General features: G+C 36.2%; 3 protein-coding genes across 3 annotated transcripts in view; all 3 read right to left on the minus strand.

Annotated features, from left to right (window-relative positions):
- Positions 1-17,804, minus strand: part of LOC125838303 (cysteine-rich receptor-like protein kinase 2) — a 34,631-nt gene extending 16,827 nt beyond the window's left edge. Inside the window, exon 1 of the mRNA XM_049517375.1 lies at positions 17,789-17,804. The gene's annotated coding sequence lies outside the window, so the exon portion shown is untranslated. The remainder of the gene's footprint in view (positions 1-17,788) is intronic.
- The window catches only part of LOC125838335 (cysteine-rich receptor-like protein kinase 2), a 48,399-nt gene that overhangs the window by 1,865 nt on the left and 28,275 nt on the right, over positions 1-18,259 (minus strand). The window contains exons 5-7 of the mRNA XM_049517398.1: positions 8,842-8,927; positions 8,417-8,651; positions 8,182-8,332 (exon numbers count right to left, since the gene is read on the minus strand). Of these exons, the coding sequence (XP_049373355.1) occupies positions 8,182-8,332; positions 8,417-8,651; positions 8,842-8,927 (472 nt within the window). The remainder of the gene's footprint in view (positions 1-8,181; positions 8,333-8,416; positions 8,652-8,841; positions 8,928-18,259) is intronic.
- LOC125838323 (cysteine-rich receptor-like protein kinase 2) lies at positions 3,264-5,955 on the minus strand. Its single transcript, XM_049517388.1, has 7 exons — positions 5,202-5,955; positions 5,007-5,123; positions 4,714-4,853; positions 4,438-4,648; positions 3,982-4,216; positions 3,736-3,886; positions 3,264-3,638 (listed from the first exon to the last, which is right to left on the minus strand). The coding sequence occupies exons 1-7, from the start codon at positions 5,950-5,952 to the stop codon at positions 3,303-3,305; spliced, it is 1,941 nt and encodes a 646-aa protein (XP_049373345.1). The 5' UTR covers positions 5,953-5,955; the 3' UTR covers positions 3,264-3,302.

Genomic DNA, 18,259 nt, shown 5'->3' on the forward strand with positions numbered 1-18,259 from the left:
ATGTACAACATTGATATCCTAATGACTTTTATAACTAATTTTTGGCACAAAAGTATTTACCTTTTCTCTTCTTCTTGATTTGTTTGTGCTTCCAGACACCAAAACCAATGAAAGCACCTACTCCCAAAACGACAACGGAGCTAACAACAACAACGACAATGACTACAACTTTTCCTGCAATATGGTGATTTGAAAGTAGAAATTCGTTTATAAATAACCAGTAAACCAGGACGAAATAAGAGCAAAACGTACCCCTTGATGACGAGCCTCCACTGGTAGAAATAGCATTGAGAAAATTTGTATCAGAATACCTCATGAAACATCCAGTGTAAAGAGCTCTACCTTCTGACCAAGGCAAGCATCCCAACATGGATGCAGATGCATTTTGCAAACACGCTGCGCAGGAGTTTGCACTTAGCGTCTTCCAGCAATCAGCGAGAACATAAGCTGTCATGGTGGAAGACACTTGAGCACGCGCATAACCATTATTACTTGGTGCATTTGCAACTGCTTGCTGAACGGCTCGTCTAGCATTCTGTTGGAACAATGAACCCTTTGCTGTCCTGTTTCCGCATACATGTCTGTCTTCTGGACCTAAATACTGGTCATAGAAATTGTAATTGTAATTGGACGTTCGGATAAAGCAGCCATCAAGATAAATTCGGCCCTCGTTACTAGGGAAGCACCGGGAAATAACGGTTCGCGCTTCAGAGTAGCATAAGGCACAGTCGAGTAATGAAAGATCACCATAGCATTGGGCAAGACCATAGCTAGTATCTGGTCCAGTGCCAGTAGCTGCTACTCCATATCCTCTACTTCTAATTTGTTCACTTACAATTTCCATTGTAGCAGCAAAATTTGGAGCGGCAACTATCGTTCCGTTTCCACATATGAGCTGGAGTATCTGGGATCTTGGTTCAGCCACTGATGTATGTGGTAGAAGTAGGATCAACATAATAACAAAGTGACTACACAACATTGAAGGGGTTCCTCTTTCCATTTTTGCCAAATGAGCTGTACAACATAGAAACAATGTGAGATGACTAATTGAAGTACTATTAGAGAAGAAACTAGTTTTGTTATCAGTATTTATAGTTTTGGACTGTAATAGTTCGGACATTATTTTAAAACACCTTTATTGTGCGTACACTTGTGTGTCTGTGAGTTTGTTTGGTTGAGTTTCTATTTTTAGCCAATACGAGTCAGTAAAGCGAACGTGCTAGAACCATGATACAAGTGCTGCCCAACACCTTCTCCTCGGTCAACAAAATTCCTTAACCGGAATCCTTGTTGATGATCAGTCAGTCTTTTGGAGTCGGACTTGTTTTAGAAACACAATTTTGTCACTTTCAATCTTGACTATTTCGTCACCACTCCTATTAACTATTATTACTATCCATCACAATTATCGGTAGCCACCACCATCACTAGCTACTACCCACCATCACCACTAAGGATTGGCAAAATTAGCCCATGAAATCATAACCCACCCAACCTCATAAAGTTTGGACGGATTATTGACCCGCCCATTTCAGCCCAAGGGAGTAACATTAAAAGAAAATACGAGAAAATATAAACATAGCACAATTCATAACAGGAAGATTAAGCAATTATCAAATCCTATTCACATTTACAACAACAAAACAATACCAGATATCAAATGCTACTCTTATTTATATATATAAAACACCATAGAATGTAAGTTTGAAATTTGTACAAGTAAGATGAATTGAGCCATGACCCATTGTTTAGCCCAGACAATAACCCATTCATTGATTCACCCCACCCAAATTCAGCTCAAATTAAAGAGTTTACTATCAAAAGAACTTCATTTCTAAAGCTCGAACTCGATACCTCTAACTTATTTAATACGAAGGATTTTTCGCCTGCCACAATCATTGAATCTTAGTGAAAATAGAAAGAATACTCACAAAGTCCTTTTGAGCACTGAACGGTTTGAATTCGCCGGATTTTGAGTCGGAAAAGAGAGATATCGCCGGTGCAAAACTGATCAGCTGCTGTCAAAGTCGTAGAAACAGAGAAAAGAGGGAAAATGAAGGGCAATTTTTAACTTCCAACTTTTTATTTGTCTCGCGGCGGTTTTCTAGAGTGGACTAAAATTTGAACGCATGTTAAAAACATTTATAGTGGGGAAAGGAAGTAAGCTGGTGTTCGATAGCTATATTGGAGAGGATTAAATTTGAGCTCATACCGAAAAACATTATATTGGAGGTGAAGAAAATATTTTTTTAACAAAAACATACCGTACTTAATAAAGAGCTTGAATTCAAAATATCTGATTAAAAATAAAAAATATTTATTACTCTACCATATATATATATTTTTTTGTGTGGGACTAGAGGAAAAATTGTGGAAGGATTATTTGTTTGAATTTTCAAAATAAAGGCTTGGAAGTCTACAAGAGTCTTTTTCTAATGTAAATTCACTGCCAAAGGAGAAGAAAAAAATAAGAAGAAAGAAATATATTCTTGTGTTCAAATTTATATGATACGAAAATTAACAAGAAAATAAATATATTTGTGATCTTTGACATGTTATAATTTTTTGTGTGGATGTAATTTTTTTGAAGTTCGTCTTTAAAAAAGATATAACATTTATGGTACTATAAAGGTTTCACATGCGTCCTTATTAAAATTTGATTTAATTTTCTATTTATAGAAGGAAAAAAAAGTGCAGGACTTTCTAAGATGTTGATGTACGACTTTTTAGAAAGATATTTATTTACAAGTTGCTTGCTTGATTGCAATCTTTTTTAGAAAGTCGTTGTTATAAAGCTTTTCACGAAGTTGTAAGACTTTTAAAGAAACTGCTTGCATGAGCTATTTGTAAGCTACTTGTCTGATTTCAAGTTTCTTTCTTCAAAAATATGTTATTATGAGAGCAAATCAGAGTAGCTACATTATCATTTGCAATTTTAATTTTTTAAAAATAAAGTCGATGTAAATAATCGAGGCTGAAACTCTCACAAAAAATTATGAGGTCACAATGTTAGGTATATTTTAGGTTATTAAAGTGCACAATTGTATATATAATCTTAATCATTCAAATGTGCCATATCGCCTCAAGCGTGATTTCCAATATTTTCCAACACAAACAATCTTAATCATTCAAATGTGCATTCAGATTCAAACGTCTAAATCTTAATGAAAACAAATGAGGCCTCAGATCCACATTAGATTCCCAACTCACAGCTGTTTAGTTGCCAGTTGAGGCCAATTTAAAGAGTCTATCTTATATCATGCCTATAATTTATAATTCAGTTTCAGGGCATTGGTATATCATCATCTGGGGTAAAATGAACTGTGAGATAAGTGGGCAGTCGTAGCAGAATCGCCTTGTTTAAGCGAGTACATCTCCCAAGGGTCATGAAGTTCCATGGTTTTCTCATCCACGAATGGCGGCTTAGTTGGAGGAGGCAACTCTTCGTCTTTCTTGACAAACATCTGTAATGCCTTAGACATGGATGGACGTAACGTTGGGATCTCTTGAGTGCACAAAAGTCCCACATGCAACACTCTTGCAACCTCATTTTTCACATTGATTGTATGGTAGTTATGCAACATGAGATTGGGATCAAAGAGTTCCTCTACTATCCCGCGTTGAAAGTGCTCCCACACCTGTTAATTTCATCCATAAAGTTAAGATCAATGAACGTAAATGTTGGTTCAAGATTAAAAATTTGGTTCAAGAGAGAAGTGATTGATCAGAAATTACATTGGAAACTAAGCTGACTGTATATTCGGCGTTTTTTCTCTTGTTATTTTGACTTCCAGTAACAATCTCTAGTAGAAGAACTCCAAAGCTGTAGACGTCTGCCTTTTCTGTTAGCTGACCGTGTGCTAAGTATTCTGGAGCCATATATCCTCTGCATAAAAATGGTAAATCATCCATTATGTTAGTCTTGGCATTTTTGTGTACTTTTACGCGAAAAATTAGAAGATGAGGTGAAGAAATACTTACAATGTGCCAGCAATGGCAGTGCTTATGTGACTCTTGTCGGCTTGGAATGACCTGGCCAACCCAAAATCAGCAATCTTTGCACGGAGCCTCGAGTCCAACAGGATGTTGCTTGCCTTAATGTCTCTGTGAATAATTCGTGTATTTGTGTTCTCGTGTAGGTATACCATTCCTTCTGCTGTCCCTATAATTATCTCAAATCTTTTCTCCCAATTTAGAGCTTTACCTTTGATAGGGTCTGTCAAAAAGGTTAGAATCAATATACATGACAAAGTCATTCCACTTAGTCTTAATGCAAAGTCGGTTACTTAAGTTTAACTTATTTCCACTTTTATTTTTAGTTGGAGTAATGATGACATGAGTTTAGCATAAATAGAATAGCGAGGATTCATAAAGCCGACCCCTAACTTGTTTGGGACTGAGGTATAGTAATTGTTGTTGCAATGTCGGGTTACTTACTAAATATGAAGCGATCAAGACTCTGGTTAGGGAGTAACTCGTATACAAGAAGGCTTTCCTGTCCTGAGCAGCTGCATCCCAATAACCTTGTCAAATTTTTGTGCTGGACACTACTGATTATGTTAACCTCGCTATAAAAATCTGCAGCTCTGTGTTTGTTGTTGAAGAACAGCCTTTTGACTGCGATCTCTCTTCCGTCTGCCAAAACACCCTGCAACAAATTGTGTATCAAACTCTGTTTAATTGCTTTGCTGATAACATTCAGCCTTTACATACCCTATAAACTGTGCCAAATCCACCTTGCCCGAGCTTGTTGGCCTCATCAAATGACCCCGTGGCTTTGTCAAGTGTCGAATACTTGAAGTTTAAGCTGTTTTGATGAAGGATCTTCACCAATTTCTCCACATCATTTGCACCTAACAAGTTCAAATTTCCGAGGAAAAGCATGAGTAGGCCACAACGCCTCAAGTTAATTCTTGAAAGTTGTCTCGGTACAGTTGTGTGCAAATCACAAGATATATACTCAGCAATATGTACATCATTGATATTTTTGGCACAAAAGTAATTACCTTTTCTCTTCTTCTGGATTTGTTTGTTCTCCCAAACACCAAAACCAACGAAAGCAGCTGCTCCCAAAACGACAACGGAACTAATTACAACAACTATGACAATGACTATAACTTTTCCTGCATTATGGTGATTTGAAAGTAAAAATTAGTTCATAAATAACCGGTAAACCAGGACGAAAAAAGAGCAAAACGTACCCCTTGATGACGAACCTCCACTGGTAGAAGTATCATTGAGAAAAATTGTATCAGAATACCTCATGAAGCATCCAGTGTAAAGGGCTCTACCTTCTGACCAAGGTAAGCATCCCAACATAGATGCAGATGCATTTTGCAAACACGCTGCACAGGAATTCGCGCTTAGTGTCTTCCAACAATCAGCGAGAACATAAGCTGTCTCGTTGGAAGGACCGGGTACTGACGCTTCGGCACATGCATAACCATCATTACTCGGTGCATTTGCAACTGCTTGCTGCACTTGCCTAGCATTCTGTTGGAACAATGTACCCTTTATCGTCCTGTTTCCGCATACATGCCTGTCCTCTGGACCTAAATACTGGTCATAGAACATGTAATTATCCACTCGAAAAAAGCAACCATAAAGATAAATTCTCCGTCCGTTAAAAGGGTAGCATTGGGGCAGGAGAGTTTCCGCTTCAGAGAAGCATAAGACGCAGTCGACTAAAGAAAGATTACTATAGCATTGGGCAAGTGCATAGTTAGTATCTAGCCCAGTACCGGTAACTGCTACTCCATATCCTCTAGTTCTCATTTGTTGACTTATGTTTTTAGTTGTATCCATCTGATTTGTGACGGAAGCCCCCGTTTCATTTCCACATATGATCTGGACTATCTGAGATATTGATTCAGCCACTGATGTATCTGATAGAAGTAGAATCAACACAATAACAAAGAGACTACACAAAATTGAAGGGCTTGCTCTCTCCATTTCTCCAGATGAGCTGTATAACATAGAATGAGAAAAATATCATTGACATTGAAATAATAATCAATTTTCACTCGGCATAAGTTCAGTTCAGAACCCACAAGACAAAAGTTATGTCGTAAAAGACATAACTAGTTCCTACAAAACTTATTCTGAGCAAGCTTCCGAAGTAGCGACTTGATGAAAAACTCTTGAATCCCTTAGCTTGGCCATAACTACAGTTAGCCATCATTCACAATAACCATCAATCATTACGAACAATCACCAGCATATACCTATCACCGTTATATATCATCAATCACTATTAGTCACCACTCCTATTAGCTATTACTATCCTCCACCACAATTATCAGTAGCCACCGCTACTACCATCAACCGATTTTATTAACCACCACCATCACTAGCCACTATCCCCCCCCCCCCCCCCCCAACCCCCCATTGGAAACCACAACTAATATCTCGAAAACAATTTGGATAACTGTTTTATGCTAATACTAAGACATAATCATAGCATCTTAATAAAAACAGAAAGAACAGAAAACTCACATTTTCCGGATTTCGAGTTGGAAAAAGAGATCACCAGTGCAAACTGTCAGCTGCTGTCAAAGATAAAGACAACTTTGTACCAAACTACACTCGAACTCGAACTCGAACTTCTGATTATAGATGAAAGAGTATACTTACCACTCCACCACGACTTTTTATTGATTTTTTTGTGAGAGAGGTCAACAGAAGAGATGAGGCAGATAGATAGTGGGAAGAAAATGATGGAAAAAAAGAGAAAAATGGAATTTTTTAATTAATGGGTCAAACTGGAAATGGTAAGAATGATTTTGTAATAGAAGTCTTCTTTTCAGTCCAGTGTCCGGTATTCATATTGAAGCCAAATTAAATTTGAATTCGTATCAGGAAGTAGTTCCTCATTAGGGGTAATACGTTTTCTAACAAAGACAATTATATACCTAAGAAGGCTCGAACTCGAACCTTCTGATTATAGATGAAGTAGTTACTACTCCACCACAATTTTTTTTGTTTTTTTTTTTTATAAGAGAGAAGTCAACAAGGGGAAATAATTTGTGGAAAAGATCATTTGTTTGAATTTTTCAAAGAGTAACAGTAACTGCCTATTTGATTATTGGATTTATATATGAAAATTCCCATTACTGCCTAAACCAAAAAAAAGAGGAGAAGACAGAAGATACATTCCTGTTTAAATTTATGTGACACAATTTGATTTGATACGGGTTTAAGAATGAAAAATATTTTTAAAATTTGTGATCTTAACAAGCATTATAATTTCTGTTTGATTTATTGTGTAATCAAAAGAGAGAAGAGAGGGAAAATGCATTATACATAAATATGCCCTTTAACTTGGCGTCATTTCATATTTATGTTCTCCGACTTTTGGTGTGCATAAGTAGGTACTTAAATCTATATACAATTGAACAAATACACACACATCCTACATGGCATCCTACATGAAAATTTATGTCCTACGTGTATCTATTTATTCAACTTTATACAAATTTAAGTGTCTGATTATAGACTTAGAAATTACACTTCACATATCTTGTACAATACAAACTTCAAGAACTTACATAGAACACCCTTGCATCCCAAGGGGACTAGACTAAGATCAACACTGAATCCCAAACAGTATAAAAATACAACCCCCCCCCCCTCCGGTCATTTCAGAGTTGAGGTGTCTAGATGTGCATACTCAAAGTTGGAATGTTTAGTTGCTATTGAGGCCAATATGCCTATAATCTATGCTTCAATTTCAGGGCACTAAGATATCATCATTTGGGGTAAAAAGTACTGTGAGATAAGTTGGCAATTGAAGAAGAATTGCCTTGTTTAAGTGAGTACTCCTCCCAAGGGTCATGAAGCTACATGGTTTTCTCATCCACGAATGGCGGATTAGTAGGAGGAGGCAACTCTTCGTCTTTCTTGACGAGCATTTTTAATGCCTTAGACATGAATGGACGTAACGTTGGGATCTCTTGAGTGCACAAAAGTCCAACATGTAACACTCTCGCTACCTCATTTTGTACATTGATTGTATGGCAGTTATGCAACATGAGATTCGGATCGAACAGCTCCTCCACTATCCCGCGTTCAAAGTGCTCCCACACCTGTGAATTTCATCCAATAAAGTTAAGATCAATGAACAGAAATGTTTTCCTAGATTTAAAATTTGGTTCAAGAGAGAAATTATTGATCAGAAATTACATCGGAAACTAAGCTGACTGTATCTTCGTCGTTTTTTCTCATGTTATTTTGTCTTCCAGTAACAATCTCTAGTAGAAGAACTCCAAAGCTGTAAACATCTGCCTTTTCTGTTAATTGACCATGTGCTAAGTATTTTGGAGCCATATATCCCCTGCATTATTGGGCCATATTAGTCTTTGCATTTTTTGTGTACTTTTACGCGAAAAAATAGAAGACGAGACGAAGAAATACTGACAATGTGCCAGCAAGGACAGTGCTTATATGACTCTTGTCTTCTTGGAATGACCTGGCCAACCCAAAATCAGCAATCTTTGCACGGAGCCTCGAGTCCAACAGGATGTTGCTTGCCTTTATGTCTCTGTGAATTATTCGTGTCTTTGTGTTCTCGTGAAGGTATACTAATCCTTCTGCTGTACCTATAATTATCTCAAATCTTTTCTCCCATTTTAGAGCTTTACCTTTGATAGGGTCTGTCAAATTTTAAAGTTAGAATCAAGATACGCAACAAAATCATTCTGGCGTTGTTATGTGAAAACGCAGCATTTAGTCTTAACGCGATGGTGGTTACTTATTTTCACTTCTATTTTTAGTTTGTGTGATGATGACATGAGTTTAGGATAAATAGAATAGTGATGATTCATATAGCCGACCCTTACTTACCAAATATGAAGCGATCCAGGCTCTGGTTAGGGAGGAACTCGTATACAAGAAGGCTTTCCGGTCCTGAGCAGCTGCATCCCAATAACCTTATCAAATTTTTGTGCTCAATGCTGCTGACTATGTTAACCTCGTTATAAAAATCTGCAACTCTGTGTTTGTTGTTGAAGAACAGCCTTTTGACGGCGAGTTCTCTCCCATCTGCCAAAACACCCTGCAACAAATCGCACCTCAGACTCGGTTTAATTGCTAACACTTCAACTATTGCATTGAATTGCACTACATTCAGCTATTACATACCTTATAAACCGTGCCAAATCCACCTTGCCCGAGCTTGTTGACCTCATCAAATGACCCTGTGGCTTTGTTAAGTGCCGAATACTTGAAGTTCAAGCACTTGTCATGAAGTATCTTCACTAATTTCTTGGCATCATTTGCACCTAACAATTTCAATTTTTTTTATTCTAAGTTTTAGAATAAAGATACAATATATGTACATTGATATCGTCGTAATGACTTACATAACTAATTTTTAGCACAAAAGTATTTACCTTTTCTCTTCTTCTGGATTAGTTTATTCTTCCAGACACCAATACCAATGAAAGCACCTACTCCCAAAACGACAACAGCACTAACAACAATGATAGTAATCACAACTTTTCCTGCAATATGGTGATTTGCAAGTAAAATTTACGTGTTTAGTTGATAAATAACACGTAAACCAAGATGAAAAAAGAGCAAAAAGTACCCCTTGATGACGAGCCTCCATTGGTAGTAATAGCATTGAGAAAATTGGTATCGGAATACCTCATGAAACATCCAGTGAAAAGGGCTCTACCTTCTGACCATGGCAAGCATCCCAACATGGATGCAGACGCATATTGCAAACACACTGCGCAGAAGTTTGCACTTAGCGTCTTCCAGCAATCAGCGAGAACATAAGCTGTCATAATGGAAGACACTTGAGCACGCGCGTAACCATTATTACTCGGTGCATTTGCAACTGCTTGCTGAACGGCTCGCCTAGCATTCTGTTGGAACAATGAACCCTTTGTCGTCCTGTTTCCGCATACATGCCTGTCTTCTGGACCTAAATACTGGTCATAGAAATTGTAATTGTAATTGGATGCTCGGATAAAGCAGCCATCAAGATAAATTCGGCCCTCGTTACTGGGGAAGCACCCGGGAATAACGGTTCGCGCTTCAGAGTAGCACAAGGCACAGTCGAGTAATGAAAGATCACCATAGCATTGGGCAAGTCCATAGCTAGTATCTGGTCCAGTGCCAGTAGCTGCTACTCCATATCCCCTACTTCTAATTTGTTCACTTACAATTTCCATTGTAGCAGCAAAATTTGGAGCGGCAACTATCGTTCCATTTCCACATATGAGCTGGAGTATCTGGGATCTTGGTTCAGCCACTGATGTATCTGGTAGAAGTATGATCAACACAATAACAAAGTGACTACACAACATTGAAGGGGTTGCTCTTTCCATTTTTGCCAAATGAGCTGTACAACATAGAAACAATGTGAGAGGACTAATTGAAGTACTATTAGAGAAGAAACTAGTTTTGTTATGAGTATATATAGAAGAACAAAAGAAAATAGTTCGGACATTGTTTTAAAACACAAGCGCACACTTGTGTGTCTGTGAGTTTGTTTAGTTGCTTTTCTATTTTTAGCCAATACGAGTATGTAAAGCGACCATGCCAGAACCATGATACTTGAGGGTGCCCATCACCTTCCCCTCGGTAAACAAAATTTCTTAACCGAAATTCCTGTTGATGATCAGTCATTTGGAGTTGGACTTGTTTTAGAAACACAATTTTGTCACTTTCAAGGTTGAAAACCCTTTTAATCTTGAAAAATATTTTTTAACAAAGGGTGGGACAACTGCTAATCGTTGTCATCGTTGTTGTCCAGCCATATCAATTATCACAACTCCACAATCACCATCCTCATCCACAACTACCATTCCCTCAATCACTGCAGTTAGTCATCATCCACCATCAGCCATCATTTACAACCATCACCACCAACTAGCATTACCATAATAACCACCAATCTTTATGGGCAATCGCCACCATCACCAATCACTGCTATTAGTCACCACCCCTATTAACTATTATTACCATCCATCACAATTATCCGTAACCATCAATTACCATTGTTAACCACCCCACCATCCACCACCATCACTAGCTACTACCCGCCATCACTAAGGATGACAGAATTATTCCATGAAATCATAACCCGCCAAACCTCCTGAAGTTTGGACTGATTATTGACCCGCCCATTTCAGTCTAAAGAAGTAACTAAATCTCATCTATCTTGAAAGTTGCACTAAAAGAAAATAAGAAAAAAAATTAAACATAACACAATTCACAACATGAAGATTAAGCAATTATCAAATCTTATTCACTACAAAAACAAAACAATACCAGATATCAAATGCTATTCTTATTTATATATATATATATAACACCATAGAAATACCATAGAATTTGAGTTTGAAATTTGTACAAGTAATGGGTCAAGTAAGACGAATTGAGCTATGACCCATTGTTTAGCCCAAACAATAACCCATTCATTGATTCAACCCGCCCATATTCAGCACAAATTAAAGAGATTACTATCAAAAGAACTTCATTTCTAAAGCTCGAACTCCATACCTCTTACTTATTATTTACTGAGTACGAAGGATATGTCCACTTAGTTGGTTTGTTGGTTTGGAGGGTGGTTATCCACACGAGGTCGCAAGAGATTCGGTAGAGGAGATAGAGCTGGTAAAGATGACCAGCAGAAGCCTCAACAGAGGAAGAATTCCGCACGATCCGGATCGATCTCCCCTCAATGTCTTCTGAGTCGAGTCTGTCGCATAAGACTTGCTTAGTGCGGTTTAAATTTCTTTTGTGGTTTGCAGGCTATTACACAGTGAGAGTTTACCAGTGCTCACCATAAAATGCTCACCCGAAGACAGAGGTTGTAGTGACTACGGGTTATGTTGGGTTAAAAAAAAAAGTACTAATGATCTTTTACCGCCAGCCACAATCATTGAATCTCAGTGAGAGCACTGAACGGCTTGAATTCGCCGGATTTTGAGTCGGAAAAGAGAGATATCGCCGTCGCCGGTGCAAACTGATCAGCTGCTGTAGAAGTTGTAGAAACAGAGAAAACAGGAAAAAAGGAAGGGCAATTTATACTCACTTCATCCACTTTTATCTGTCCGCTTTTGAAAGTCAGCTTATTTTTAAAGTTAAATTAAATTAAACTAATTGCATATTTTGAACAAAAAAATTAGATATTCTAAAACTTGCCTATCAATGTGATGAGAAAATATATTGTAAAATATTAGTCAAAGTTTTTATAATTTAATTCTAAAGAAAGAAATTATGACAATTAAAAATGGACGAATGTAGTATTGATTAGTGGATCGTTTTGTGAGGGAAGTTTTTCTACTTCCAACTTTTTTTTTTCGAGGCGAAGTTATTTGCTATCTATATTAGAGTGGATTAAATTTGAATGCATGCTGAAAATTTTTATATTGTGGAAAGGAAACAAGCTGGTGTCCCATATCTATATTTATATCGGAGTGGATTAATTTGAAATCATGCCGAAAAACTTTATATTGAGGGTAAAGAAAATATTCTCTAACAAAAATGATGCTAGTTTCAATTCAAAATATCTGATTAAAAATAAAAAATATTTATTACTGTACCATAATTTTTTTATTTTTTTTTTGTGTGTGAACAAGAGGAAAAATTGTGGAAGAATTTGTTGGAAGGATTATTTGTTTGAATTTTTCAAAATAAAAACTTGGAAGTCTACAAGGGTCTTTTTCTACCGTACATTCACTGCCAAAGGAGAAGAAAGAAAGATATTGGCCCTGTTCAAATTTATAGGGAAAACGCATAAGTTTTATATATAATTTAAAACTTATAAACCGTGTCATACAGTATCATCACACTAAAACAAACCACTATATAATTTTTTAAAAATATCTTATTGATATAGTATTAGATTAAGGATCCCTGAAATTAATTAACTATCAGTCTTTGGGCGTTAAACCACCGGTTCAAGAGATGTTTTAGCACATTATACAAATATTTAATTTATGATTACTATATTTTGTAAGAAATAATCTTGCATTATTAAATTTTATGCCCAATAAAAATTAAAATACATAAAATAAAGGACGTAAGAGCATGTTTGGATTGAATTAAAAATTGGTCAAACCTACTTTTAAGTAATTTTTAGCTTTTGGAAGTGTTTGACAAGGTTAAAAATAACTTAAAATAAGTTTAAAATGACTTTAAAAACCAAAAATAGATCTCCCCATACTTTTTATTATTTGACTTAAAAGTCATTTTAATTTGACTTTTTTATTGGGAAAATGCATAAGAACCCCCAACCTATGCCCGAAATCCCAGAGACACACTTGTACTATACCATGGTCCCATTACGACCCTAAACTTATTTTATAAATAATTTTCTACCCCTTTTCGGCCTACGTGGCACTATCAACCAGATAACTTGAAAAAATTGTCAACACGCGCTGGGCCCAAAAGATAGTGCCACATAGGCTGAAAAGGGGTAGAGAATTATTTATAAAATAAGTTCGAGGGGTAATATGACCTTAGTATAGTATAAGTGTGTCTCTGAAATTTCGGGCATAGATTGGAGGATACTTATGCATTTTCCCTTTTTTATTTTTTAACTTAAAAACAACTTATTTTTTGTAATGACCCGAAAGGTCATTTTGGTAATTTTTCATGGAAATGACTATTTTGCCCTTTCGGTAGTTGCCCCGAGTCCCATGTTTTGTGGTTGTAAAGTTGGTTTGAGGAAAAGTTGGTAAAAAGTTGAGTTTTTATGAGTTAAAGTTGGTTAAAAAGTGCTTTTTCGAGTCATTTGGAGTTTCGAGACTTGGATCAGATTTTCGTCGATTCCGGCAGTTTTAGAATGTCGAAACGGGTCTGTGTGAAGTTACGGAGTTGAATTTGGAGTTGAAACGAAGAATTGAGGTCCTAAGTTGCTAAAGTTGTGAAATTTTGATAAAGAGTTGACTTTGGTCAACATATGAGGTTCCGAGGCTCAGATTGAAATTCCGAGAGTACCGTTGGTTTCGGGAGGCGATTCTAAGTCTAGAATGAGCCTTGGTTGAATTTTTAGACGCTCCGTTTGAGTTTCGAATTTTTTTAGGCGTTAAACTAGTTTCTTGGCATCTTATTGAATTTCGGGTCAAGGAGTCCTCGAATTCAAATTCCGACGGTTCCATTGAGTCCGGAACGTCGAATTTAGTGGGGGTACATATTTAGTTTGTGTGCACGAAATTCCGAACGAATCCCGAGGGTCCAACGGGGACTTAAACTTTGGTGTTATTGCTGTGTTTCAGCTGCTGCGTTTTAGCTGCAACAGTAGTTTTTTTTTTTTAAGTCAAAATCAGTAGCTATTTTTCCACAACTTGAGAATACCTATTTCTCCATTTTTAGACTTTGAGAGCTCAAAAATAGGCGATTTCAAGTGGTTTTTCGCAAGGAATTCATTGGGTAAGTTATTTCCAACTTATATCTTTGATTTCCATCGATTATTTGTGGATTTTAACATCAAAATTTGAGATTTCAAGTGTAAAATTTGGGGGTTTTTGCCTAATCCGAATTTAATAGAAAAATTGAGTTTGTCCATTTTTGACCATTTTACCCATTTTCTCCAAATTTCACGATATTGGTGTTGTTAGATTTGTATTGATTGTGGGATTCCATTTATGAATAGATTGTGGTGATTTGCAGCGTGCTCAGAAGGGCAAAACTCAAATTTGAGTTACTAGTTGAAGTGTTTTGAGGCAAGTGACTTCTAAACTTTGTTAAACTCTTAGACTACGCATGACTACTTTCCTAATTGTGTTGGGGAGTAATGGGGATTGAGGATGTGTTTTATTTGTTGATTGAAATTGTTGTAAATGAAAGATGGGGAATAAAACGAGCTAAATGTGTTATATGTGACTTGAATTTGTTGAATAAGTCATGTGATAACTGATATTGAGGGGATAGAAGAGCATGAGTAGGCTATGATTGATACAAACATTGATGTTGAGACAAATGATGTGTAATACTATGATTTGGTCGTTATATGGTTGTGATTGAGACAGATGATGTGTAATACTATGATGTGGTCGTGATATGGTTGTGAGTGAGACAGATGATGTGTAATACTATGATGTGGTCGTGATTGAGACAGATGATGTGTAATACTATGATGTGGGTGATATGGTTGTGAGTGAGATAGATGATGTGTAATACTATGATGTGATCGTGATATGATTGTGATTGATGACATGTGCATATTCATTATTCATCCCATGTGTGAACTATCTGTTGCATGAGTTTTGAGACACTGATATGAGGATGGATGGATATGAGACACAGTTGAGACTAGCTCCGGCTAGAGATATATGAGATGGACTAGCTCCGGCTAGCGATTTGGATGCCGATGGGATCTGGTTCCGGCGGTGATACATGGTCCATGTGTGGCCCCCATGGGTTCTGATTTGAGTATTCAGCGCGGTCTGATTATGTCAACAAATGTGTATCTTAGGACAGACATGCATCACGACTACATGACATCATTATTGCATTTGTATCACATTTGACTTCATCTTTGTCTGTGGTGTGTGGATTTTACCTATTTGCCCCTCTTCATGTGATATATGATCTATTTGCTCTTATATGAGGATATGAGGTTGATGTTGAGATACTGTTGGATATATCTGTTGATTATGAATTGTGTAGTATAGGTTGTTGGTTCGCTGTTAGAATGAAGTTTTGGTGGTTCGGTTGGGATTGAAAGGAGTTGTTTGTAGCTGCTAGTTTAGCTTAGTTTAGTGTTACTTGCAAGTATCTGTTGCTTTTGGTACTCACCCTTGCTTCTACACAGTTATGTAGGTTGACAGCTCTATCAGATCCGACTTATTACTCATCTTTAGATTAGAGCTTCCAGACTTACTTGAGAGGTAGCGGTTCATTCCAGACGTGCCCTCAAGTTATCTATATTTACTGTTCTGTTCTATTCTAGAACTTTACTATGAGACTTGTATATTTTATTCAGATTATGTATTAGAGGTTTGTACATGTGACAACCAATTCTGGGGTTATGTTGAGTTTATTTAAAGACTTCCGCTTATCTTTCTATCTTATTCTTGTTTTATAAATTATGTATCGTCGGGTTTTTGGGTGTTAGGCTGACGTGTCCGGTGGGGTTTGGGCACGTGCCATCACATCCGGTTTTGGGGTGTGTCATTTTTAAATCAATCCAAATGGGCTCTAAATATTATTCCATTCTTTTTTTATCAACTTAATTTACACGTTAGTTGTAGAATCCATAAACTTCAAATACTGTTTTCGTCTTTGGAGGAAAGCGTCTCTATCTGGGCCTTCTTCATTTTCAGAACTTGAATTTGAAATCTCTAACTGAAGGTGGAGGAAATCCAATAATTAAAATGAGCTATGAATTTTGTGGCAAGCTCAAAATTCATAATTAACTTCAGATCCTGACATCCCTGAAGGGGAAGTGCTTTCTACCAGGGCTTTCACAGGACTTGAGACCAATACTTCTAGTTAAGGTGAAGGAATTCCCCTACACCCTTAGTGGTAACATGGACGGAGCTAGGGTATCGACCTCCTTTTTGTCGAGAAATTATACTATATATATAGGGATAAAATTATATTTTATGTACAGAAAAGGATAAAAAATGTCCTTAAACTATGTAAATGAACAAAAATGTCCTCAGTTGATAGTTTGGTCCCAAAATGCCCTTATTGTTACTTAATGAGTCAAAAATGCCCTTTTCCAAATAAATATTTTAGTTATTTTAATTCTAATTCATAACAAACACTTTGTCATTTAATTCTAATTCATAACAAACACTTTGTCATTTGCTTCTATCCCTTGAATCTCGCTCGCCACTCTCCCTCGCCTCTCTCACTTTATATAAACACAAATGTATAAATTATGTTTGTGTTTCTATAAAGCGAGAGAGTATACAAATCATATATCTTCGTCCTATACACTTATAATTATACAAATACAAATCTTCCCCTGCTCAGTTCTCTTTTGCCTCTCGATTATACAAAATACAATATATGATTTGTGTTTGTATAAAGCGAGAGATATTTGATATACAAATACAATTGTTTTAACTTGATTCAATTGTATATGAATTCAAATTTTATGCAGATATACAAACACAAAGAACATGTACATATACAAACGCAATTTTCATAGACACAAATGCCCGATTTATATAAATCGTTGTGATTTATACAAATACGATGCCTGCAATTTTATACAAATCTAATGTTCCATAGCAACGCAAATAGCAAAACTGTAGCTATAGAACGCTATTATGATTTTTATGTTTGCTAAACCTAAAATTTACTCTTCTTTATAAGTAATATTTTTATTAGTATTCCCTCGTAGTAATTATTTTATGCTCACATAGCAGCCCTGTCATCACTTTTATTTAGATAACCATAAAAAAATTCTAGTAAAATAGAAAAAAATTCATTCTTAATTATTTTCAAATTAAAGTAGGATGAATATTTTCTAATTAAAAAAATCATCATTAGGAAAAGAATGTATTCAAAAAGGAAAAAAATAATATATTTATTTGAAAAAAGATATTTTTAACTCATTAAGTAACAATAAAGATATTTTTGGATCAAATTATTAGCTGACTATATTTTTATTCATTTCACATAATTTAAGAGCATTTTGACCCTTTTGCATTTTATTAATTAATTTTCACCTGCCCAAATTCAGCTCAGATTAAAGAGTTCACTAAGAATTTCATTTCTTAAGCTCGAACTCGATACCTCTTAACACGAATCATTACTTACCATCCCCCACAACATCGAATCTCAGTGAAAATAGAAAGAAGAAAAGAATACTCACAAAGTTTTTCTGAACTCTGAACTCGCCGGATTTTGAGTTGAGAAAAGAGATCGCCGGTGCAAACTGATCAGCTGCTGCCAAAGTTGTAGAAACAGAGAGAAAAAGGGGAAAATGAAAGGGAAATTTTATATTGATTAATGGGGTCATTTTGTGAGGGAAGTCTTTTCTACTTCCAACTTTTGTTGGTTTTTCGAGTTGGCGTCCGATATTTATATTGGAGTGCTCTAAATTTGAACCATGTTGAAAAAATTATATTGCGGAAAGAAAGTAACTCGATCTGATATCTATATTGGAGTGGACTAAATTTAAACTCAAGCTGAAAATAATTATATTGGGGAAAGAAATATTTTCTAAGAAAGAGCTTGAATTCAAAATTTCTAATACTACCGATTCTTTTTTTTTTTTGTGTGAACTGTGAAGTGTGAACCAGAGGAAAATTTGTTGGAAGGATTATTTGTTGGATATTTTCAG

Source organism: Solanum verrucosum, unplaced genomic scaffold, assembly GCF_900185275.1.
Source record: "Solanum verrucosum unplaced genomic scaffold, falcon-dt-bn FXZP01000284.1, whole genome shotgun sequence".
Classification (NCBI taxonomy): Eukaryota; Viridiplantae; Streptophyta; class Magnoliopsida; order Solanales; family Solanaceae; genus Solanum; species Solanum verrucosum.